Source organism: Eulemur rufifrons, chromosome 7 (assembly GCF_041146395.1).
Source record: "Eulemur rufifrons isolate Redbay chromosome 7, OSU_ERuf_1, whole genome shotgun sequence".
Taxonomy (NCBI): Eukaryota; Metazoa; Chordata; class Mammalia; order Primates; family Lemuridae; genus Eulemur; species Eulemur rufifrons.
Window position 1 is genome coordinate 145,316,828 of NC_090989.1, and position 24,748 is coordinate 145,341,575.

At 38.9% G+C, this 24,748-nt stretch overlaps 1 protein-coding gene across 4 annotated transcripts in view; it reads right to left on the minus strand.

The window, feature by feature from the left end:
* SCN10A (sodium voltage-gated channel alpha subunit 10) overlaps positions 1-16,735 on the minus strand; it is an 85,300-nt gene extending 68,565 nt beyond the window's left edge. For all 4 annotated transcript variants that reach the window (XM_069473458.1, XM_069473457.1, XM_069473456.1 and 1 more), the window contains exons 1-3: positions 16,466-16,735; positions 14,860-14,987; positions 11,885-11,965 (exon numbers count right to left, since the gene is read on the minus strand). In XM_069473458.1, the coding sequence (XP_069329559.1) occupies positions 11,885-11,965; positions 14,860-14,987; positions 16,466-16,735 (479 nt within the window). The remainder of the gene's footprint in view (positions 1-11,884; positions 11,966-14,859; positions 14,988-16,465) is intronic.
* Between the last annotated feature and the right edge of the window lie 8,013 nt (positions 16,736-24,748).

Below are 24,748 nucleotides of genomic sequence, written 5' to 3' on the forward strand. Positions count from 1 at the left end.
CATTCATGAAATAAATCTGTATCTGGCTGCATAGCTGCTTGAGCTGTCAGCGTCCATATCCTGTTGTTTTTTTCCCCCATTCTTTACGTTTTCTAAATTAGAAAATTTTAACTCAGAATTATAGGTTGTTGGGAAGCTTTGACGGATATTTCTGGCTTGTCAGATCAAACACAGACCCAGAAATTATGGAGCAAGTTCTCTCTAAAGACTATTTTCAGTGTTTCACCAGAGGACAAGTGGCCTCGCTTAACTGCCGCTAATGCAATCACATGCTCTCTTTGGTGGGATTTGGCTCTGCAAGGTATTTCTTCATCTTCGCTTGCAGAATTGGGGTGTGATTTTTTAATATGCTTAATGTGTCTCTTCCTAAATGCTTTTTCTGGTGAATGAGGAAAATTTTGGGGGTGTTGGGAAAAAGTCAAACTCTCAGCCATTGAGCCATTTGCACCACCATTCTGTTTTAAGAAATCCTGATGTCTAATCATTAAAAGTCCTGATATTTAGACACTGAAGTCAAAGATCTATACTACCCAAAATCCCAAATGGAACACTGAGATCTACAAGTTGTATTCATAAAAATGGTAATTAAAAAAATTTCATTCCTTATTTTTAAAACACTGTGCAAGCTTTGTTTTTTTGTTTTTTTTTTGTTTTTGCCAGCCAGAGCAATTCAGTGTGGGAAAGCAGCATCTCTTACTCACTTTTCCGTTTCAGCCCAGCATGCCAAGGAGACATACACTAAGTGGCCACAATCAGTTTGTATTCACAGTTTCCACTATGTGCCTCAACAGCAAATCAGGATCTGGAGGCATGTTATAGACCCCCAGCTGTTTTCTGGGAATATGGTATGTACTGGCATTTGGAAACAGCCTCTTCTGTTTACATAGTGATGCCTTTCCTTGCTGACCACGTGGCTGGAGTTTCTTCAAGTCAGTTTAACAGCCTCCCCTCTGTCTTTTTTTTTTTTTAAGTCAGAGCCTCGCTCAGTTGCCTGGGCTAGAGTGCCATGATATCAGCCTAGCTCACAGCAACCTCAAACTCCTGGGCTCAAGCAATCCTCCTGCCTCAGCCTCTGGAGTAGCTGGGCTGGGACTACAGGTGCATGCCACCATGCCCAGCTAATTTTTCCTATTTTTAGTAGAGAGCAAGAGCAAGAGTCTTGCTCTTGCTCAGGCTGGTCTCAAACTCCTGAGTTCAGGCGATTCTCCCACCTTGGTCTCCCAGAGTGCTAAGATTACAGGCGTGAGCCACCGTACCTGGCCAACACTCCCCTCCTTTTAAGAAATTTTTGGTAAAATATACATAACAAAATTGACCACTGTAACCATTTTTAAGTATACAATTTAGTGGCATTAAGTACATTTACAATGTTGAGGAACCATCACCCACTATTCATCTCCAGAACTTTTTCATCATCCCAAACAGAAATGTACCCATTAAACCACAACTCCCTATTCTTACTCCCTGGAGACTTCAAATCTACTTTCTGTCTCCATAGTTTGCCTATTCTAGTACCTCATAAAAGTGGAAACAAACAATGTTTGTCTTTCTATGTCTGGCTTATTTTACTTAGGGTAATGTTTTTTCAAGGTTCATCTATGTGTGGCATGTATCAGAATCTCATTCATTTTTAAGGCTGAATGGTATTCTATTGCTTATGTATATATCACATTTTGTTTATCCATTCTGTTGATGGACATTTGAGTTATTTTCACCTTTTGGCTATTGTGAATAATGCTGCTGCAAACATTGGTTCACAAGCCAACATACCTTTTAAAGTTTGTTTCATAGTTTAAAACTAATCTTTAATTAAATTATTCTTTTAAAATTAGCTTCATGATAAATAGTACACAAAGTCACTGAAAACTTCTCTCTCAAATACATAGTGAACATATGCTGACAACTAATTTATTCATAATTTTGTTCAACTACAAAGTAAAATGTCTATTTGTTCACATACAGTAACAGTCATTGATTTTAAATGCCAATCATATTATAAGGAATACAATATATCTGATTGAGAAATTCTACCAGTTGTTTTTCTTGTTTCCTTTCCAACCATAATATTTGTAATTGATTTTGTAGCTGGTTTCATATCTTATCATCAAGAGTGCAATTGTACCTGTTTTTGATATGAGGATGAATGATGATTCTATAGTTTTGCTGTCCTTTCAACATTTAACATCAAATTTTGAGAATTTTATACTGGAAAGCCTTATTTTGAGCTTGTACTAGAGACAGTCAATTGGCTTAAAAGTGAGGTTGATAAGCTTTATTGGCAAATAATATGGAAGTTTTGATAGCTTTATTTCATTATGTGACAAAAATGTTAACAGATAATAAACTGGGTACTAGGACCAAAAGATCATTGGTTCAATAAAATTCAATTGTCATTATTCATTGTCATGATTCCTATTTTTTTTACACATTTTTGTCTGTTTTTGTGAGATTATCCACATCCATTGTCCACTTGTCTCATGACAGACAGATTTATGCTTTATATTTATGATGGAGTCCATTCATTACTTGTAGTTGTGACTTTATTTCATTTTGTAGGATTTATATTTCTATTTTTGTCATTATTGTTATACTTCAGCAAACCACTTTTGAAATGATTATTCATTTTTTTTGAATTGTGATATCATGCAATGCAATAGTAACAATGGCAAGTGCAAGTTTAACAAATATAAATAACTATCAGATGTCAATAAAATACAGTAGTCAAGATAAATGACTTATTGTTAACTCCATGTTAACTAGAATGAACTAAGTCAGTACTTGAAGCATATACACTGCTATTGAGAACACAGAAAGTCAGAAATTCTATGAAAATCATAATCTTACATTTTAGATTTTTAAGTTAATATCTGCGCATAAAATTATGGCATTGCTTTTCCTTCTGAATCTTTCAAATGATTTAGAGGGTATTGAGAGATTTATGGTGGCCAATAGAGATCCTTAGATCACTTGTTGAGAAACATTATAGGAAATGGAAAGAGCTGAATTGCTCTGCAGAACAAAGTAGTAATAATTTGGAGTTCCCAGGGACAATGAAGGAAAGAAGACGGTGAGGCTGAAAGTTGAAACATCCCAAAGGGACAGTTTATAAAAGAAGATTATAGGCTAGCCTCATTTAGCAAAATAGGTAAAATGAAACACTGGCAAATTGAATCCAGCAAAATGATCAGCTGGAACCATTAAAAATAGACTAGCAGATCTATTAATGTAACCTACTATATTAACAGATGAAAGACTATATAATAATAAGCTTAATAAATATAGAAATATTGATGGAAGTCAACACACACTTATAATGAAAATCTTAAAAACAAACCAGAAATGAAAATATATTTCCAAAACTTGATAAAGAATAATTATGAGAACCCTACAGACATCATGATAATAGAAATTAGAACCACACTTTTAAAAATCCAGAGCAAAAGAAATATGTTCACTGTTATAGCTTTTATTCAGCATTGTGCTAACGGTCATGGAAAATTCAATAAGACAGGAAAAATAAACAAGTAGTATAAAAATAATAAAGGAAGAAATAAGTTCATCATTAATTGCAGAGGATATAATTGTTTAAATAGAAAAGCCAAGAAAATCTATAGAGAAATGTAACTCTGAGGAGCTCTGCAAAGTTGATGGATGCAAACTCAATAGTTAGAAATTAATAAGATTGAGGTTTTTACAATAAAAATAAACATTCAAAAGGACTGCTACAATTGCAATGTACCTAGGAAGAAGACATTATAAAGTGTTATGGGACAATATGTAAAAGAAGACCTGTGTAAATTAAGAGATCAGCCATGCTGATGTGTGGGAAGGCTTCATATTGTAAATGTGGTAATCCTTCTGGAGGTAATAAATACACTCAGTGCATTACCAAAGTTTCAACAGAGCTGTAAGAAAAGAGCTTGAAAATGCCCCTTAAACTGGTAGGCAAAGTAAAGAAACAAGAAGAACCAAGATAATTTTCAAGAAGAAAAACAAGGAGGGGCATAAAAATCAACCATGTCATTTTTTTTGGAAAGCATTTAAATCAGTGTGCTGTTGATGTGGGGAGTAACAAATAGGTTACTGAGAGAAGCAGATTCAAGTAGATGTGGGAATCTGCTGCATGATATGGGCAGCAGTAGGAACCACTTGGGAAATGATGATCTATTCAAAATGATGTTGAGATAATCCCTGTGAAAAATGGACTTTGGAAGCCTATCTCGTACCGTACACACAAAAAAGTAAATTCTAGGAGGATAAAATACCTAAATGTACAAAGAAAAACTGTGACTTTTAGAAGAAAATGCAGGAGAATACCTTCGTGGAATACTATATAGCTGTAAAATATGAATGACTTAGGTCTGCATGTATTCATTTAGACAGATCGTGAAAACATAATCAAAGTTTTAAAGAAAGCATCAGATAAAGCATGCATATGATATGATAGAGGGCATTCACATAAATTTGAAACCACACAAAGCAATCCTTTGTGCGTGCAGCGCCAGGCACCCATTGTCCTGTTTGCTATAGGTTCAGCTTCATTTCTTATATTCTTTTCCAGATGAGAAAACATTTATTTTTCCACTGTGGTTTTCCCTGAAACCAAATTGCTGTAATTTTTCCAGTGTTTTCCCAGAATCTCGGTATGGTTAGTGGTGGGTGCCCTAGGGCCATCAAAGTGCTCCTTTAATGATTCTCTGTGAGCCCAGGACAGGGGGATAAAGGGAAAGCTCTGCTCTGGACACTGTTAACACCCTACCCCCAACACTTTGCATCTCCTCCTGGTGGGCAATCTGGCATATTCTTCCCAACTTTGGCCTAATGAATCTCTGGGGTTTTTTTCTGAACACAAGAAGAGATTGAAAATGGAGTATAGATCTACAGTATCTTCCCACAAGCAGACGAATAGGCAGGCAGGGAGAGAGGCATGGAGCTACTGTTATCAGCAGGTAATAGTGCAAAGTTAATGTTTCAGGGAGGAATAATGGAAGGGAGGGAAGATAAGTGATAGGAAATATTTCTGTCTAAAGATTTCTATCAGGAACATGATGATAGGATTGGCTTCTGATTCCTCACTGGCTTTAATTTAATTTTTTTCTCAAAAATATATGGCATGATCTTTGGAGCCCCAGTCTATTCCAGGGACATTTACTCTCTTCTTCTGTGCTCCCAGCAACAACAAAGCGCTGTTATCAGCTTGCATTTCAAAAAGAAAATCTAGTCTGATCATTTCCACAAGGCCAAGGATGCTCAGCGTTATTCAAGTCCTGTTACATAAATTCCTAGAACTAGGGCAAGAAAAATAGATTTGTATGTACATTTTATATTTTTTCAAAGTATGTTTGTAAAGGAAATTGTGTCAACAATGCAGTTAACACAAAATCTGATCAAGAATGGATGGATTTAATAATTAGTGGGAATGGAAATCGATCCAACTTTGGAAGACAATTTGGCAATATCTCAAAAATTAAAATGTACATCCCTTTGACCTGGCAATTTTACTTCTGGAAATTCACCCCTCAATTTTACACACATATGTGTGCAAAGGTACGTGTGTTAGGATATTCACCTGAGATTTAATAGTTATGGCAAAATATAAGGATTATGTTGATTAGGATCAATATGAATGTCTATTAGTAGGACAATAGTTAAATAAATTTTGCTTCATCCATGTAAGTCAAATCTATTCCACCAATTTCTACAAAACAGATGCTGCTGGGATTTTTACTGGAATGTCATTGAATCTATAGATTAATTTGGGTAGCGCCGACATTTTAACAATAGTGAGTCTTCTAATCCATTAACATATGAGATTCTTAAATTCATTTAGGTACTTTAAAATTTCTCTCAATAATGTTTTGTCATTTTCTGCCATGAAGGTCTTGTGCATATTTTTTACAACAGCTTTTGGATTTATTAGTTGTACTATTTTTCTATTTTCTAATTTATGTCTTCTCTTATAATTAATTTCTTCTTTCTGTTTTTCTTTCATTTAATTTATTGTTCTTTTTCTAATTTTATATTAGCTACTTAATTTCTTTTCAGTTTTTACTGATATAAATAGTCTATGCTTCTATGCTGTGAATTATTCCCTGAGCATATCTTCAACTACACCCTGCAGGTTGTTATTAAACTGTTTTTTATCATTTCTTCCCTAGAAATTCTATAATTTTAGTTTGTAGTTTGTCTTTCATCCAAGAATTCTTTAAGAGAGGTTTTCTAAATTATTAAGTGGAAAGGCCTCTCATTTTTTTTTATTTTGTTATTATTTTCTAATTTTATTATATTATAATTAGAGAATATTTTCTTTATTATTTCTACTTTTGGGAGCTTATTGAGGTTTTTGTCATGGCTTAATATTTGGTTGATTTGTGTGGTATTTTAAAGAGGAGTTGTATTTTCTATTTTCAGGGAATGTAGTTTGATATATATTAATTATATATCATAATAATTATATTATGTAGATCATCTATAACTTTCCATTTTTAATACATATGATCTGTTATAGACTGAAAGAAATTAATTAAACTTTCCTATTCCTACAGTGTTGTTATTTACCCTTATACTCTCATAATTTCCAATTTATGTATATTGTTTTTTTCCTCTTTAATGTTTTTTGTACTAAATTCTACTTTCTCTGATATTGAGGTCAGGGCTCCTGTTTTCTTTCTGTTTGCCTTTGCTTATATCTTTTCCCATTCTATAATTTCAGCCGTTCTGTATCACTTTAAGGAATATCTTTTTTGGTTTTTTTTTTTTTTTTTTTTTTGAGACAGAGTTTCACTCTGTTGCCCAGGCTAGAATGAGTGCCATGGCATCAGCCTAGCTCACAGCAACCTCAAACTCCTGGACTTAAGCGATCCTACTGCCTCAGCCTACCCTACATGCATGTGCCACCATGCTCGGCTAATTTTTTGCATATATATATTTTAGTTGGCCAGATAATTTCTTTCTATTTTTAGTAGAGATGGGATCTCACTCTTGCTCAGGCTGGTCTCAAACTTCTGACCTTGAGCGATCCACCCGCCTCGGCCTCCCAGAGTGCTAGGATTACAGGCGTGAGCCACCTCGCCCGGCCAAGGAATATCTTTTTTATTCAATATAGAGTTGGATATCGCTTTGTAATGTAATATAAATTTTTTTAAGTAGGTGAGTCAAATCCATTAATAGTTATTGAAATGACAGATTTGCTTAGCCTTAGTTTACTTATATTACTTTATGTTATGTACTTGTTTTTAAAATATTTCATCATCTGGTATGTTTTATTTACTTTATTTTTTGTGTACCATTCTTCTAATATTTGGAAGTGTTTTATTTTGGGGAGTTACCTTTGTAAATATAAACTTATTATTACCAATTTATAATTATAATTAAAATTACGAAATACATTGCCCTGAGTGTGCTATTTTCTTTAAACAGTATCTCTTATTTTCACTTGGTACTTCTCTTTCCTTTCCTGCCTGTTTTACCCATTATCTGACGGTATTTAATAATATCTTTTTCAGCTTACCTTTGTACTGTTGAATATAATTATTTTTCCATTCCTTGATTTATCAACTTGAAAGAATGCTCTTTAATTTCTTGCTATTGTGCTCCCACGTTCTTTCCTCTTTCTGCTCTCATTTTTTGCTATTTGTATCATGTCAACATTTCCAGGGCCTCTGGGCTGTGTAGGGGGTAAAGTGCTTTTATTCTCATTTTTATTCCCCTCTGCAGGTACTGTGGTTTAACAAGCCCTGATCTGCTGAATGACTTACCACTCTTCCACCCACTTTTGGTCTTCCAAGATTGTTTTGACATCATTTGTCCTCTGTGTTCTCCTTGCTCCTTCTCTTTGTTCATGTGTATTTATACTGTTCTTACTCCCATGCTGTCATTGTATTGGCATTTTGAGAGGGTGGAAAACATATGCATACTATCTTCCATATTTAACCAGAATCCCCAAATAACTCCCAAATAACTCGTTTTGGACAAAAATGTTTTGCATTAAAATTTCAGAAGGATAGAAATTTTACGTGCTGTATGATCTCAGTCATATTAACTCTGATTTCATAATTTTATGACTTCTCTACCTACTTAATAGCTTCTGATTTATATTTCTCAGTATGCTGCATTTTGTGAAATGGCCATTTACTTTTAAAAATTTTTTTTAAAGCTTTTTATTATGATATGTAACATGCATAATAAAAATGCACATAAAACATAAATGAGTTGTTTTAAAATAAATGCTTGTGTATTAGTCAGCTCTGGATGCCATAACAATACCATAGATTAAGTGGCTTAAACAACAGAACTTTATTTTCTCACAGTTCTTGAGGCTGAAATCTGAGATGAGTGTGTCAGCATGGTTGGGGTTTGGTAAAGACCCTCTTCCTGGCTAGGAAGGTAGACAGCTATCTTCATTCCTGTGTCATCCCATGGAGGGGAGAAAACTCTTGTCTCTTCCTCTTAAAAGGGCACTAATTTCATCAGATAAGGGTTTCACCCTTGTGACCTCATTTAACCTCAATCACCTCCTTAAAGGCTCTATCTCCAGCATAGTAACATGGGTGGTTAGAGTTTCAACATATGAATTTTTGAGCATTCACAATTCTGTCTGTAGCAGCTTGTGTGACAACTACCCATGTCACAAAATGGAACATTATGAGCACTTCAAAAGCCCTTCCCCAGTTACACTCTCTCTCCTCTGCCCTTGAGGCTATGATTCTCCTAATTTTTGGAACTTTTCTTGCCTTGCTCTATTTATATTTTTACCTCCTAAAACTAAACTAAAATAGCTTAGTTTTGCTTGTTTTCTAATTATGCATAAATGAATCATACATAATCCTTTGTGTTTGGCTTTTTTGGTTTAGTATTATGTTCTTAAGATATCTTTGTGCAGAGCTAAGGTTTATTCATTTTTGTTGCTGTACATTATCTCATTTTAGAACACAGTTAATGTATTTAAAGATTTATGGACATTTAGCTTGTTTCAGTTTTTGGTTTTTATAGACAATGTTCATAAACTTTCTTGCAGCTGTATTCTGGTACCCACTGGTACATATTTATGTTAAGTACAGGTCCCAAGAGTACCCGGTTAGAGGAACGCAGTGTATGTGTGTCTTCACCTTTACTAGATGACATCCACTGCTCTTCAAAGAGGTTGTCCAGATTTACATTCCCACCAGCAGCATCTGAGTTTCTGTTGCTCCATGTCTTTCCCAAGATGTGATATTGTTACACTTTAAAATTTTCCTCATTTGATGAGTGTGTAATAATCATTCAGTGTGGTTTTAATTTGCACCTCCTTTAGAAAAAAGATGGTTAAGAATACTTTCATATGTTTATTGGCCATTTGGATTTCCATTTTGTGAAGTGCCTATTCAATTTTTTGCTCATTTTAAATTGCTCTGATATTTTTCTAATTGATTTGTGGGCATTACTCTGCATACAAGCATGTTGTAGATACATGTGTTGCAGGTGTCTTCCACTCAGTAGGCTTGCTTTTTCACTCTCTGAAAGTTGTCTTCTGATTAACAGACATTCTCAATTTTAGTACACTAAAATGCAACCATGTTTTTCCTCTATGATTAGTGCTTCTCGTGTCACATGTAATAAAGCTTTCCCTAACCTGAGGTCATAGAGAATTTCTTCTTCTTTTTTTTTCCCCTTCTGAAGCTTTATCTCTTTGAATTTCACAAAGAAAGTTGGGTGTTAACCCACCTAGAATTGATTCTATGTGTGGTGGAAAGTTGGATGTTCATTATAGTTTTCCCATTGGGATTCCTAATCCTTCAGCATCATTTACCGAAGACTGCCCCTTCCCCACTGTTCTGGGGTGCCACCTTTGTCACAAATTAAATGTCTGTGTATGCATTGGTCTGTTTATGGACTGTCTATTTGGTCACACTGATCTGACTAATCCTATACCAATGGCATTCTGTTTCCTTATTAGATCTTTATAGCAAATCTTGACATCCAGTAGAGTGAGTTCTTCCACTTTGATTTTCTTCCTCAAAAATGTCTTGGTGGATGTGAGGGTGATCTGGCTGAGACATCTGTCACTCCATTGATCACCAGGGTTGGTTCGGCTGATCTGGCTGGATAGGCGGGTGTCTCCTTCCTCCCTCACCACTCCATGTGTGTGCCTCCCGAAGCTGCGCGCTCCCTCAGTCCAAGACGATGAGCTTCCCTGCTTCCTCGATAGAGGAGGACTGTTCTTCAGTCAAGGGTATTCGAGTAGCTGCGCTCCCCTGCTAGAACCTCCAAACAAGCTCTCAAAGATGTCTTGGCTACAGTTTGCTGTTTGCATTTTCAGATGATTTTAGAGTCAATTAATTGTATTAATTAATTCTTGTATTAATTCTAATAGTTGCCCTCTGGATTATGTTGGGTATCTTATGTACCCAATCTTAATATCTGTAAATCACAACATCTTTGATACTTTTTTGCACTTTTTATTTGTTTTCCTTGCCTTATTACACTGGCTAGGACCTTGTTTACAAAGTTGAACTGAGACCAGACATCTTTGCTTTTTTTTCTTCCGAACTCAAAGGGAAAGTTGTCCATATTCACAATTAAATATGATGCTTGCTCCTTTAAAAAATGAATGCCTTTTATCAGAACGAGGCAATTTCCTTGTATTCCAATTTTTCTAAGAGTTTTGAATCGTAAGTGGAAATTGAACTTTATCAAATGGTTTTTCAGCATCAATTAAAATGACAACATGAGTTTTCTCCTTTAATCTATTTACAGAAACAGAAAATGTTTTTCGTTGTGGCGTGTATTACTGTTATAGTTAGCAAAAAAAAAATTTTTTTGAAAAAAGGGAAAGCTTTGCAGAGCTCCTGTTATTACACTCAAAGCTGTTAGACTGAACCTGTGGTAGGGCATCTCTCCAGATGTGTTAGTACAGAATGTTTTGGGGAAGCCCCCACATTCTGAAACTACAGAATTTTTATCCACTAACCTAGGTTAGAATAACCTCAGGCATATTACCGGTCACTTTGAAGCATATGAGCCATGATAACTTAGCTTCATTTATGAGTTATTTTCTGAATGTATTCCAGAGCCATTTGTTCCTAGTTCTATCTCAGTTTTGCTTCTGCTTCTCTTTCGGGTAGGCCTTCCCTAAACTTCATTCATATTTGCATCCAGCAGGTGAGAGTGTGTGTGTGTCTGTGTGTGTGTGTGTGTGTGTGTGTGTAGGAATTGGAGGACTCATCTGCCAAAAGCCACCCAGACCAATGAAATTAGACCCTCTAAGGCTGGGACTCAAGCATCAATATTTTTACAATCTCCCAAGGGAATTCCAATGTGTAGCCAAAGTTGATAACCACTAATTTGTATCTCCTTTTTTTTTTTTTTTTTGAGACAGAGTCTCGCTCTGTTGCCCTGGCTAGAGTGCCATGGCATCAGCCTAGCTCACAGCAACCTCAAACTCCTGGGGTTAAGCAATTCTCCTGCCTCAGCCTCCTGAGTAGCTGGGACTACAGGCATGCGCCACCATGCCCGGCTAATTTTTATATATATATTTTTAGCTGTCCATATAATTTTCTTTCTATTTTTAGTAGAGATGGGGTCTCGCTTTTGCTCAAGCTGGTCTCGAACTCCTGACCTTGAGCAATCCTCCTGCCTTGGCCTCCCAGAGTGCTAGGATTACAGGTGTGAGCTACCGCGCCTGGCCTGTATCTCCTTGAAGCTGAAAATCATGTGTGTTTATGAAACAAAGTCCATAGAAGAAGAGACCTAATTATTATTAGACAAAGACAAATAAATGGTAGGATTCAGCATTACTCATGTGAGACCTGGAAGGATTAATAAAAGACAAAGACTGTCAAGTGAAAGGAGAAAAGAAGAAGATAAAAAGAGGATAAGATACAATAATGATAGCAAATCTACTCACTCAACTCCATCTGGAAGATCATTTTGGGTCATGCACACACAATTGACCAAAATAGTGACTGTAATAAATAAACTGAACCACCTGAGAGGCCTGTGTTAAGGAAAAGCTAAGAGTCAACGTGTCTCCCTGATGTCATCCAGAATCACTTTGATGCCAAATGATTAAGTTCGGAACTCTTAGCTAACATCAGCTTTATACAGTCTTGTCACGTAATAACCGCTAACATTTACTGAGTGCTAGGCTGGGCTGAGTACTTTGTCCACATTATTTCTAATACAGTTAATCTACAGGTGGATGTTATTATCTACAATTTGGAGCTGAGAAAACAGGCTGACAAAGCTTAAATAACTTTCAAGTTCATACAGCTAGTCAACCATGGTGCTGAGAAGTGAACTCAGATCTGTTTGGAAATGATCCCCTGCACAAGATGAAAGGAAATAGAACCCCTTTTCCAAAATGTTCTTCTGCCCTAAAACCTTCATTTCACTATACAAGGGGGCCTGAAATTTCAGCTGGCAAATGTATCTTTTATTCTAAAAGACAAAGAGAAGTTAGAGAGAAGTGGAGGAGTACAAGCTTTTGTGGGCATTGTTTTAGTCAGATTGTTTTCCTGACTTAGCTGGGATCACTCTCACTGAGGAAATGGACTTCTGGCTCAGGATGGTGGAGGCAGGCACAGGGCATGAAAATACTGGCTCAGGGAGAAAATTCCAAATGGGATTAGGCTGCAGTGGAGAACCCTGAATAGCCAGAGTGCAGAATATTAGGAGCAGAGAATGGACAAAGGGATCAACACAGGGAAAGGAGACATTGAAAGGAAGGTGAGTGGTAAATAGATGGAAAGAAATGTTGGTGAGGAGAATCCAGAGATAAATTTCTCCCACTTGGACATTTTTTTCTCAGGACTAATTGGGCTCCTAACAATACTTTCTAAGGAAGAAGGCTGAAGATAAGCTCGACCTACAGGGAGAGTACAATAGTCATCTTTCATAATTTCAATTTGAGCAGAAATATGTAAATATATTTTAGTTTTTGGTAAATGCCTTGAATGTGCCTTGTTTTATAGTTACTTAAGAACACATCTGTTTTGAAAAGGGAAACTCTATTAATTAAACCACATTTTCCTGCTGACTTACAATTAAGAAATATGTTCACATGGGGGGAAATGTTAATCCAAGGATTAAATTAAAATCATATCCCCAATTCTATAAACCCTTAAAAGTAATATGATATCTTATGTGTACTATTACTTATGAAAGCATTCATAAAAAATGTGATTGGAATTATATAATTTTGATGAAAGATCAGTAACAGGACCCTGAGAATCCCCCATCTTGAATAATATCCTTTGGGGCTGGAGTTACCAAATTCATGAGATTGACATGCATACTTTTGTGAGAAGGAGACCCCTCAACAGCTTTTCTGTTCAGCTGTGACTCCACCAAGAAATTATTTACTCATCAAATCTCAAGATGGAAAGAATATTCACTGGTCACTTGGTTCTTTTAAAGGGATTTTATTTCAAATTAGCTGTTCCTTAGTTATCTAGATGTAATTCAACCAGGGTCCATAAAGAGGAGTTTGTATGTTGCTATTTCTCTTTATTTGTAATTTCTCTGTAATTGCACATATTTTTTAAAAAGCATCAACTACCCAAGTAACAATGACACATTGAGAGAATAATTACCCTAATTCATGTCCATCGACTGCCTACTTCCTCACTGCAGACACTGCGCAGAGCAAGATGCAGGCTGGACCTCTTAACTAGCTGTGTGACCCTGGGCATTTACTTAACACCTCTGAGTGTCAGTTCCATTATCTGTAAAATGGAGATGCTAATCCCTGCTTCAGAGGCTTCTGTCCCCATGGCAGTGTTGACACTCAGGAAGTATTGAGCAAGTGGGAGCCTGCTATTATCACTACATATTCTTTGGTAGAATTTGGAAATTCAATATTCAATTCATAAAATGTAATGCTTGCTGGTTAGCCATAAAGAAAAAAATCATGGAAAAAGCAAATGCAATGCAACTTCATCAAGTGATTTCATGTTGAGTGTGCAGAGTTACTGGCTATATGAGAACTGTCCAGCAGTCCACCAATCCAGCAATCCAGCAAGCTGCCTCAGAGTTGGGGGACGGGGGAGAGCTCCTTTTTACTGGAGCCAAGAAGAGACTGGCTACCAACTTTCAGGCAACTGAGGCAAGGTTGTTCCTGCACATCAACCCTTTGGGAGCCAGGGCTGAACTTGTCATTATGAACTTTCAATCTGGACAGTCACCAGGGAAGATCCTTGGAAACCAAGCCAAAGTTTCTTTTCTACTAGTCTGGCTTGTAGTAGGAAAAAACCTGAAGGCAGCTTATAATACTACCTAAAACTATTAGTATAATACAGATATGTGACTAATGTGTCTCTAATCACTACATTCCCATGTGGCATGAACCTCAGAATATTGACATTTTTAACCTGCTGATAGTTTTAGAGTAACTTGTGACGTTGGCAGTGCTCTGTGGCCAATGAGGTCCCACTGAGACAATATGTGCTATGCCCACAATGGTCTATGTTCTTTGTCCTCTGGAAAGTATTGCTCTTTTGCCCAGTAAGCAGCACTCTCCAGTGTGGCCATGGCATAGAGCAACAACCCATGCCTATCTAATCTGCCCAGAGAAGCCTTCGGGTCCTCTTATTGTTATGTTGTGGTGACAGCAAACCACATACCAGGGTGAGAATGTGCTTGGGGACATCAGCAAACCTCCCCTCATAAGGAGGACATTTCTCAAGTTGTGCATCCACAGGTGTGTCCAGATTAGTCTGAGGTGAACTGCTTTGGGGCATTGGACACATTAAAACCACAAACAATTTTTCAATTTAATGACCTCACTGTCTTGGGATTCAATGGGACAAAGGCTCTATTGCTAAGCTCTAAAGAAGGTACTGGACGAGGCCTGATTCTAACATGTGGAAGAAGCAATTGTGCAAAGGATATGAGTGGACAGACATTTTGATGGCCGTTCTTCTGATCAGGTTGAAAGGACTGAATAGCCACAGGGCCCGAGTGGCACTAAACCGGGAAATGGTCCTCCCTTTGTTCAGCACCATAAATGTCTAAAACAAAACAAAACAAAACAGAAATTGGACCTCCAATGAAAAGCAAGAGTCCTTACACAGCCATGTTTCTGGGTGTGAGTAGGATCATCTCGGGCTCATGATCAAGGTCTCCAGGGGCAATAGGGCCCTGGGGAGCCACACAGAGGTGCAGGGAGCTGGAGAGGGTCCAACATGAAGTCATGACCTCACCCTACCTGCAAGACCCCAGGCTCCATGGCTGACTGTGCACCACAATGAGCACTGAGAGTGATCTAAGGGACAGGCAGCTGCCCCTGGGGCTGGTGCGATGCCCAGAGGAGGATCCTGGCAGCAGGATGGTGGAGTTCTGGTTGCATTTAATTTCTCTTCTGACTAGAGGATCATTCCTGGTCCTGTAATATTCCTTCTGCTCTCCACCTCCTAGGTCTCTGCCACTTAAACTCCCTCCTGTTTTCTTTCTCTGAACATTTAGGAGGATATAGGCTCTTGGCAGAGGAGAGAAGGGAGAAAGATATTCCAGTGCCTTTTCCTGTTCTCTACAAATCATACCAGAGATGACTGATTTCTACCCTTCCTAATTCTCAAACATGTATTCACCACTTTTTTTTTTTTTTTTTTGGCTGTGAAGAACATTTAAGATATAATACAGGTGAAGTATTTGTCATGGAGAAGCTCTTGTTTAAACTAGTGGTTCTCAAATGTTTTCATTTCAAAAATTTTTACTCTCAAAAATTATTGAGGACCCCACATATAATGTATATGTATATATACATATTATATATCTGTGTGTGTATATATCTCTTTTATAAAAGTAGCATGAATAATATTTCATAAACAATAACTATATTGGAAACCAAGATTCTTGAAATTATCTAAGAAAATTAAAAACATAGGAAATTTTAAAACATAGGGACACATTCAAGGGAATTCCAGTAGCTGTTAGAGTGAAAATGTCATCTTCCATCAATAGCTCACACATTCACCAAAGTATGTTCATAAGAGAGTGAGAGTGAAAAGGACGAATGATATCAAAGTATTGTTTTGAAATAGTTTTGATTTCAGGAATCCACTAAAAGGGCTTTGGGGACTCCATGGATTCCAAGATAATACTTTGAGGACCACTGGCTTAAATCATCCTGTTTTTTGTTCCCTTTGCCTTCATTCCCCTCTTGCAATCTCAAGATCTCTGTTCTCCACCTGCAAAGAGAGCCAACATCTTTGGAGGCCCTAGGCCAGAGCTCATCCAAGGGAACAGCCAACTTTCCCCACAAGCTCTGCAGCAGTTGTCTGCTTATGAGGATTTGGATTTAATTAGCTTCTATCAAAATGTCATAAAGACTCAAAAAGAGCATCAAAGAGGTGAGTTAGATAAATTTTTTAACTGAGTTTTTAGCAGACTGCCATGTCACCCAGGGTTCAGGAGGACACCCTGGGCTGGGTGGGACCAAAACTTCCTCTCCAAGAGCTGAGAGCAGACATTCCCACTGGTAGCTTACCCGGTGTGTGCTGTAGAAGGGGTCTAGATCCTCCAGGGGCTCCCCGACCAGTTCTTCTGGGAGGTCGCCGTAGAACTTGGGCAGCTGGTTGCAGGCTTTCAAGTCCAGCTGAGGCCGAGGCTTCTCTTTTTGGTCTTTCTGCTCCCTGTGCTTTCCTTTGGCTTTCTTTGCTGCCTCATGGGCAGCAATTTGCTTTTCAATCTCCACCAGTGACTCTGGAGTGAACCGACGGAAGTTGGTAGTTTGCAGGATCCCAGAAGGGAATTCCATCTTCTCATTCTTCTTCAAGAAGTATTTATGCTTTTATGAAAGTGGACATAACCAAAGAAAGGTGACAGCTTGCCCACTGGCCCTGTCCCTACCATCTGTCCCACATTGATTGCCAGAACATTTCCTCCCCATCTTCCCTGGCTCTGGCTCATCCCTTAACTCACACTGGGCTCCTCTCAGAAACTCATTCTTCTGAAATGCTCTCAGGGTAGGCTGTTTATTCCATCCTACTCCAGCTGCTTCAGCATCATGTCTTTGCTCCCTGTGCACTTCTAAGTCATTGCTTCTTTACCACTCTGTAACATCCCACCACCACTGCCAGATTCAGCCATACTGCCCTCTTCCCTCATTTCTAGAACCATTGAGCTCCAGACACTCTCCCACATTCATCGAAGACTTTGGTTCATGATCTACTTTATCTTACTATCTGACCATAACCTTTTATTTATTGACATTTTCAACATCTCTCTCTCTCTCTTTGAACTTCATTTGGACCTCCAGGTTACTTTCTTCATGGTGAACACTTCTCTCCATAACTTGATCAGATCCATGGCCCACCCACCATTTTAGCCACTCCATCATCCTCATCCTAAATCCCAAACCTAGGTCAATCTAGAGCACTCTAATTTAGGTTTCTTTGAACATAGACTACTGCTGAGGGGTCATGGGGGACATCAGTTCTGCCTGGGAATGATACGGTTTCCCTCATCAGCAGGTTCCAGTCGAGATTTCAAATATGCTCCATCTTTTCTGACTATTCCCAGTCTCGTCTTGCAGTAAGGCAATGACCATGTGTCCTGGTTCATGGAGAAAAGCAGAATTTCCTCAACTTCATACCACTAAACCTCCAACTTAACTGCATCTGCACTTTTTTTCCTCCTTCCCTCCTGTCACAACAGGGGATTTATCATCTCTCATTCTGGCTAAGGCCAATCCTTTCCCTCTGCTTAGGATGTTTTCCTCTTGCTACCTCATTTTTCCCTCACCCTTTGTCTCCTGGCTCCTTCCTGCTGGCATTTAGAGATGTTTAACTTTCCTCTGGTTTCAATAACTTTCATGTGATGCACTGCCCATCCAGATCTTCTCTCTTATCTCCCCCCATTCTCTGCTGGATCTTATAAAGAACTCATTTCCACTCCCTGTCTCTGGCCACTCTTCAGTCCTTGCAGCTTGGCTTCTGTCTCCTACCTCACTAAAATTCTTCCTTTCTGGACACCAGAGACCTTCCTGTAGCTAAATTCAGGGAGCCCTTCTCAGTTCTTATTTTGATGGCCCTATTGGCTGTTTTGTCCACTTCCTCCTTTTAATACTCTATCTCTTTGGCTGCTGTGATACTCTTGGTTTTCCTAACTTTCTGCTCCTTCTCAATCTCTTCTTTCTCACATTTTCCTACACACAACTGTAAATTTTGGGGCTCTGTATGTTATATGCACTTCTTTAAAAAAAAAAATAACAATAGTAACAACCTCAACAGCACTGATATAATAGCTAACATTTACTGAGATTCCACTATGTTCCAGACTCTGGATTAAGTAATTTGAAGGACTTATTACATTAACCATCACTATATCTATGAGGTATTATCTCTAATATACAAATAAGAAACCAGAGCAACAAAGTTAAATTTTCCAAGATCACACTACTTGTAAGTGGCAGAACAGTACTTAAACCCAAGTCTGCTGACACAATCTCCTAGGAGCATCTCATCCATTCCTATGTCTTCAATTCTCATCTATGTGCAGATAACCGAGCCTTTATTTATAGCTCCCCTATGTCCTTGGGGCTCAGTTCTTCATTTGACATCTCCACTTGAGTGTCTCATGGGCACCTCAAACTCAACATGCCCCAAATTAAACTTACTATCATCTCCTCACTCTTTTCTAATACCTGCCTCTCCTCTATGGCTCTCTCCCTCTGTTGGCCCCAAATAGGTTGTTTCTGTGCCTTCCCACAACCTAAGTATCATCTTTATGTCCTTTCTATTCCATTCCCATATACAATCAGACATGTTAGTGCTGCTGATTCTATCTCTTAGTAACTTCTCTCCATGCCGTTCCAACCTCTCCATCACACCACTGATCCAGCCTTCCGAATAACCTCCTATATGCCCCTTTGAAACCCCTTTAGTCTTTTCTAAACTATTCCCCAACTGTGACCAAATGATCTTTCTAAAATGTAAGTCTGGTTATGTTACATCCTTATTTAAAATCCTTCCAAAGCTCTGCATAGCACTCAAGATAACCCACACTGTGTGCTGCCCTCTCCAGCACTGTAGTTATCAGCCATACTTTTTACCTTGAATTTGACCCATTTGTTTTACGTTAAGGCCTTTCCGTGTTCCATTTCCATTGCTTGAAATTATCTTCCTACTTTGTCTGGCCTGGCTAACCCTCTCTAGTTCTTTAACTCTAGGCTTTGAGACAACTCTTTCCATTTCTGACCCTATATGAAGTCTATGTTAGGATTTCTAACTTATGCTTCAGCAACTCTCTGTGCTTTCCCTATAAACCTCTGATTTGTAATTTCTCTTTGCCTTTCTATTTCATCTACTAAATTGTAAGCTCAGTGAGGGTTGGGCACGTATCTATTTTGTTCAGCATTGATTCCTTAGAGCCTAGTACAGTGCCTAGCATATAGTAGATATCCAGTAGATATTTGTTGAATGAATAGTGGTAACTACAAAGCTCAATAACTAAAAATCTAAAGAATATTTTGTTTAGAAAGATGCAGCAAAAATCACAGATCCATTCATAGGAATATAAGGAACCAAAGAGATTATCAAATCCATTGACTTTTTAAAGCTAGCACACCCCAAAATCAAGCAGATGGTGTCAGAGGCAGCACTTGAATCTAATACTCCTATAGTGGAGATACTGCTTGCTCCAGCCAGACCTAGAGGCAACTCTTGAATTCAACACCCCTGTGATGAAGAAGCGGTAACTCTTGTACCCAATGCCCATTTGTGGGAGACCCTGTTGACTGTCACCAGTCCTCCCATATACTATAGTTGTAGGAGGAGCTCTCACCTCTCTAACGCTATTCCTCTTCCTTAATGTTCTCCATTACTTTCTCCTGGAAACTTTCCCTGTTCCTTTCCTCTTCTCCTGCCTATTTGTACTTGGTCTGTCTCTTAGGGAACTTTTCAAAGTCAATTTACATTGAACATCTGTCTTGTATTTCCTTCTATCCTCAAAGTTCTATGTGCTGTATGTTTTTGTCTTGATTAATGTGGTATGTTTATGCAATGGCCATTCAAACACAATTGATTTCATCAAATCCAATCGGTATCTTTAATTCTTCCCTCAAGTAACAAGGACTAAATTAACTTTCTCTTCCCTGTCTGGGGGTGAAGAGCTGTTTATATGTTGGAACCATATTTGATCAGTTGTAGAGGAACAATTCAGGGATTCCCTCAGTGATACTGGAATGCAATGTTGAGGCTTGAAAACAGGACTAAGCCAGAAATCCAGGCACAAGAGTTGGAGCTTGATGTCAAAGCAGATTCAGCCATGAGGCTGGCTAAGTGTCTAAAATTCTGTTCATCCACTGTAAATCCCTCTGGCCAAGGACAAGTTTGTTGTCAGAGCTGGAGGTGGAACTGTACTCACAGGTGAGAATTGTAGTGGTACAATGCAGGTACAAGGGCCTAGTCCTTCTCTCAAGATTTCCCAATCAGAAGAAATAGCTCTGGACTTGGGATCCCTTGAACAAAGTGGTTCTCTTTATTTCCATCTATTGCCCAATGTCTTTATTGGGCACCCTGAGACAAACATTTGGTTGCAAGTAGTTTGTCTGAGAGCTTATTCTAGGAATGTCAGTCATAGAAGGTGGAAAAGTCAGGTAGGAAGGAGAAAGCAGTATTTTTATGAGAAGATTATTCTTATGGGCACCCAGGGCTCAGAATTGTTTTACTGAAGGAGAAAAATACAGGGGTTTTACTTACCAGTCCTGTCTCTCATTTGCTGAGAGTCACACCAGGGATGTTAATTCTATAGAACTCACATCAGTGGCCAGAGAAAGCCCTAGGCAGAGAGAAATGTAGGAATCCTACACGTAGGGGAAGTGTCTGCAGGTGAACTTTGGGCTAGATTTCTGGGATATGAGCAAGGTGCGGATAGTGACTGCTACATTCCTGGACTATGATGCAGCTGCTGTCAACCCTAATTGGGAATCCTTATTTGGGGGTCCATTTGAATGCAGTGAGGAAGGCATATCCTTTGTGAAGTAGCCATATCAGAACTATGTGTTACAGGATTAGTCTAGGCCCTGGATTTACTTCTTGGATTGATGGCTGGGGAGGAGCCAATCCAAGAAACTTCTTATATTCTGCTTTAGTCCCAAGCTCAGCCCTGGATTTTAATTAGTCTGCATGAGTAGTTGCAGGTATATTCACTTTAGTCCAGTATCTCTTCCTGCTGAGCAGGAAGTGGCCATTCAACCCTTCCAAGGTGAGCCAACAGGGATGTTTTGTTCCCTTTGCCTTCTTAATGCAGGTAGGAGAGGGCTTTCTCTATTGTTCTCCTCTAAAGATCCCATATCTTCCAGAGCCTTTAGGATCTCGGAGGGAAGGTTAAACTTCCTTAATGCTAACCTCTATTATGGACAGAACAGATTAGCTACAGGGCCAATCCTTTCTTCTCTGTAGTGGTGACTCTCTCTGGCCTTAGCCCTCCCAAGGGCCAGACCCAGGCCTACAGAAATTCCTCTCGCAGGAAGCCACCCATCACTCACATTGAGTGATCAATTATAGGGGTTTTGGCTCAGAGCCTTCAGAGAGGGTTGTCAAACCTTGCATTTACCCCAATGTGTTCTGCAGAGTTTTAGTGCATTGTAAATAGGTGTTCTGTGGGAAAAACAATGTTGGTAAAATTTTCCCATTATAATGTATTTGTTTAAAAGTGTGGAACGCACTAACATATTGTATGGTTACTTTTATTATATAATTGTGTGCTTTTAAGAGTGACAAGCATTCCTGAATGTGGCGGAGAGACAGAGGAGAAGAGCCAGCTTCTTGACTTCATGGCTGCACTTGCCAACTGAGAATGTGCTTCTGCTGACACCCCACAGCTTGGCAGCATATTTGTAATTTTTTTGTTCTTAATAAATTATTTAATTTCCCTAATTGGTTACTTTTCTTTCAAATATACAGTTTTTCTTTAAAAAATCATATGAATAAGATTTTGATTATTTCTTCATGTGATTTATTCATGAGCCCATTTTTGCTGTTTACTTTAATTCAAGTGCATCTTACATCTCCTGAGAGCCCACTGATGACTTAGCAATGCATAATGATTTTAAAGTTGTTCATTGGTCTTATAAGTTTGCAAAATACTGACCTCAGACATGTTCTCTAATGCTGCTAGAAAAGATCTCTGGGATCCCTGGTCCACCACAGTCCATGCAAACCCCGAAAGCCAGTCCAATAACTTTCTAGGTTTTCTACAGGCCATAATGTTCTCAGGAAGCTGTCACTACTAGAGCTAGTCTGGGCATAAACAGGATGGCTTACCATCATAGATAGCTGGGGAAGTGTCATGTGGCATTTTCCATGATTTCTCTAGGGAAGCTAGATCTGGAGCTGCTACAATAGGCATGCATCCTCTTAATTCTCTGCAGGAACCACTGGCTCTGTGGATAGCATTGTTTTCCTGCCTTCTCTGGTACAGGGATTTTTAAATGCCAGTCTACAATCTAGTGCTGGTCCAGCTGCATCACCATCATAGGAGGAGTGAGTTAAAAATTCCTGGACTCCACCTGCAAAGATTTCCATTGAATAGGTCTGAGGTGAGGCTTGGGGCACTGTATATTTTACAGGCTCATAGCTGAAGCTGCTGAATGTGTTCTCCCTTTGAGAGGCACTGAAAGTCTCTGCAACTGTGGATGTGAGATGGAATGCAGGTCAGGGTCATAGAATCCGGTGTAGCTGTGACCTCCTTCCACAGTTCTAAAGCCTGGATGAAAATCTTCCTGGATTTTAAAGGCAGGTCAGAAGCTACTGTTGGGTGTGTTAGGGGAGAAGAGACCTGGCATCAAGTGGCAGGTGTTCTTGTTGAGTTACCATTCTAAGAAACTCTAACTTTTCAGAGGTTTTGGTGGGGCTGTCCTTGAGACTTCCTCCCTTCTGTTGTCAGAATCAGGGAAACTGCTGGCCGGGAACTTCAGGAAGCTTACTCTCAAGGAATGAGAATAAATGGTGTAATTTTGTTGTTTCTGAGGATCAAGCTCCAAAGATATTTACCCTATGTTGGGGATATCTGGGCTATAAAAGGACCAACTGGGTCTCCTCTTCATGGGCCACAGAAGCATCTTGACTTGAATTTCTGAGACCTGATGAGTGAGCAGTTTCCAAGAAGGGAATTAAAGGTGATTGAACAGATAACAGATGTTTCATGGTTGTCATTTTTCTGGTGATGGAAATAGCTTTGGTTCATCTTTGGTTAAGACCTATGGTCTGGGAAGGCAAGCAGACTCAAGGCTGCTCAGTGGAAGTGGATGCAAATAAGCGTGCCACCGAGTGTCTCTCTGAGATTACAATGGGCAGGATAGGACAGACGGTTCTTTCTATCAGTTTCTGTGGGTCCTAGCAGGAAGAAGATTTCTCTGATAATACAGCAAGCATGAACTCAGCTATCTCCTGAGTGTGTACTAAATCAAGTCTGAGTTGATCTCAGAAATGCCCAAGCCTTATGAGAATTACTCAGATCTTTAATTCACAGTAACATCAACAGTGCCTTGCTTATGTTCAGTGAGTTTACAAAGTGCCTCTGTGCAATCATCCCTTTTCGTTTCCACGGAAATCCTGTAAAGTAGGTAAAAGGTATTCTCTTAAATATAAGAAAACTAAGAACCAGGGAGGGTCTGTTTTTATTATAGCTTTTAAAGATATTAATTGAACTAAGCAAGTTTGTCTCAGTGCCCTCCCATTCCTGGGGTGGGCATGGCTGGCTGGAGCAGTTCTGGCATCCTACTGACTAGTGGATCATTGAAGGGGTCTGGGACTCGAGAGAGGCAGGAACTGATCTGAATATGTTAGAATTGATGAGGTTTCAAGGGGCTTCAGAAAACAGCCTGTTTGTCTCATAATTCATTGAAGTTCTTAAGAATGTAGCATTTGGCTCTGTATGGCAGATATGATGTGGACAAATAGGTAATTATAGTTTTTCCAGAACTTAATTAGTGGATAAAATTGTCAGACCCTATCGCATGTAGGATTGTACTTTTTCATACTTCTTATGGTTGCTCTCATCTATGTATATACATTTTCTTGCAGGTGACTCCCACATCTGGATCTTTCTTCTGAGCTCCAACCACAGGAATCCAAGCCTTTGGACATATCCCCTTGAATGCTCCATAGACACTTCAAAACCCTTGTCTTCAATGATCTCATCAACTTCCTCCACCCAAACTCAGCTTTTCTTTCTTTCTTTTCTTTTTTTTTTTTTTTTTTTTTTTTTTTTGAGACAGAGTCTCACTCTGTTGCCCAGGCTAGAGTGAGTGCCATGGCGTCAGCCTAGCTCACAGCAACCTCAAACTCCTGGGCTCAAGCGATCCTCCTGTCTCAGCCTCCCGAGTAGCTGGGACTACAGGCATGCACCACCATGCCCGGCTAATTTTTTCTATATATATTTTTTAGCTGTCCATATAATTTCTTTCTATTTTTAGTAGAGATGGGGTCTCACTCTTGCTCAGGCTGGTCTCGAACTCCTGAGCTCAAACGATCCGCCCACCTCGGCCTCCCAGAGTGCTAGGATTACAGGCGTGAGCCACCGCGCCAGGCCTCAGCTTTTCTTTCTGTGTTTTCTATCTCGATAAATCGCATAGACATTTTTCTAAGATGGAAACTTAGGGGGCCTCCTTTATACCTCCTTCTACCTCGAATCTTCCTCGCTTACGCCAGATACTATTTTAGACTCTGGGGATGCAGCATTAAACAAGCTATAGGTAGATAACCTCCGGGGGCTTAAGTGTTGTTCTGGGCCTCAGCCAACTTATCTGGCCAGCTTCCCAGACCCT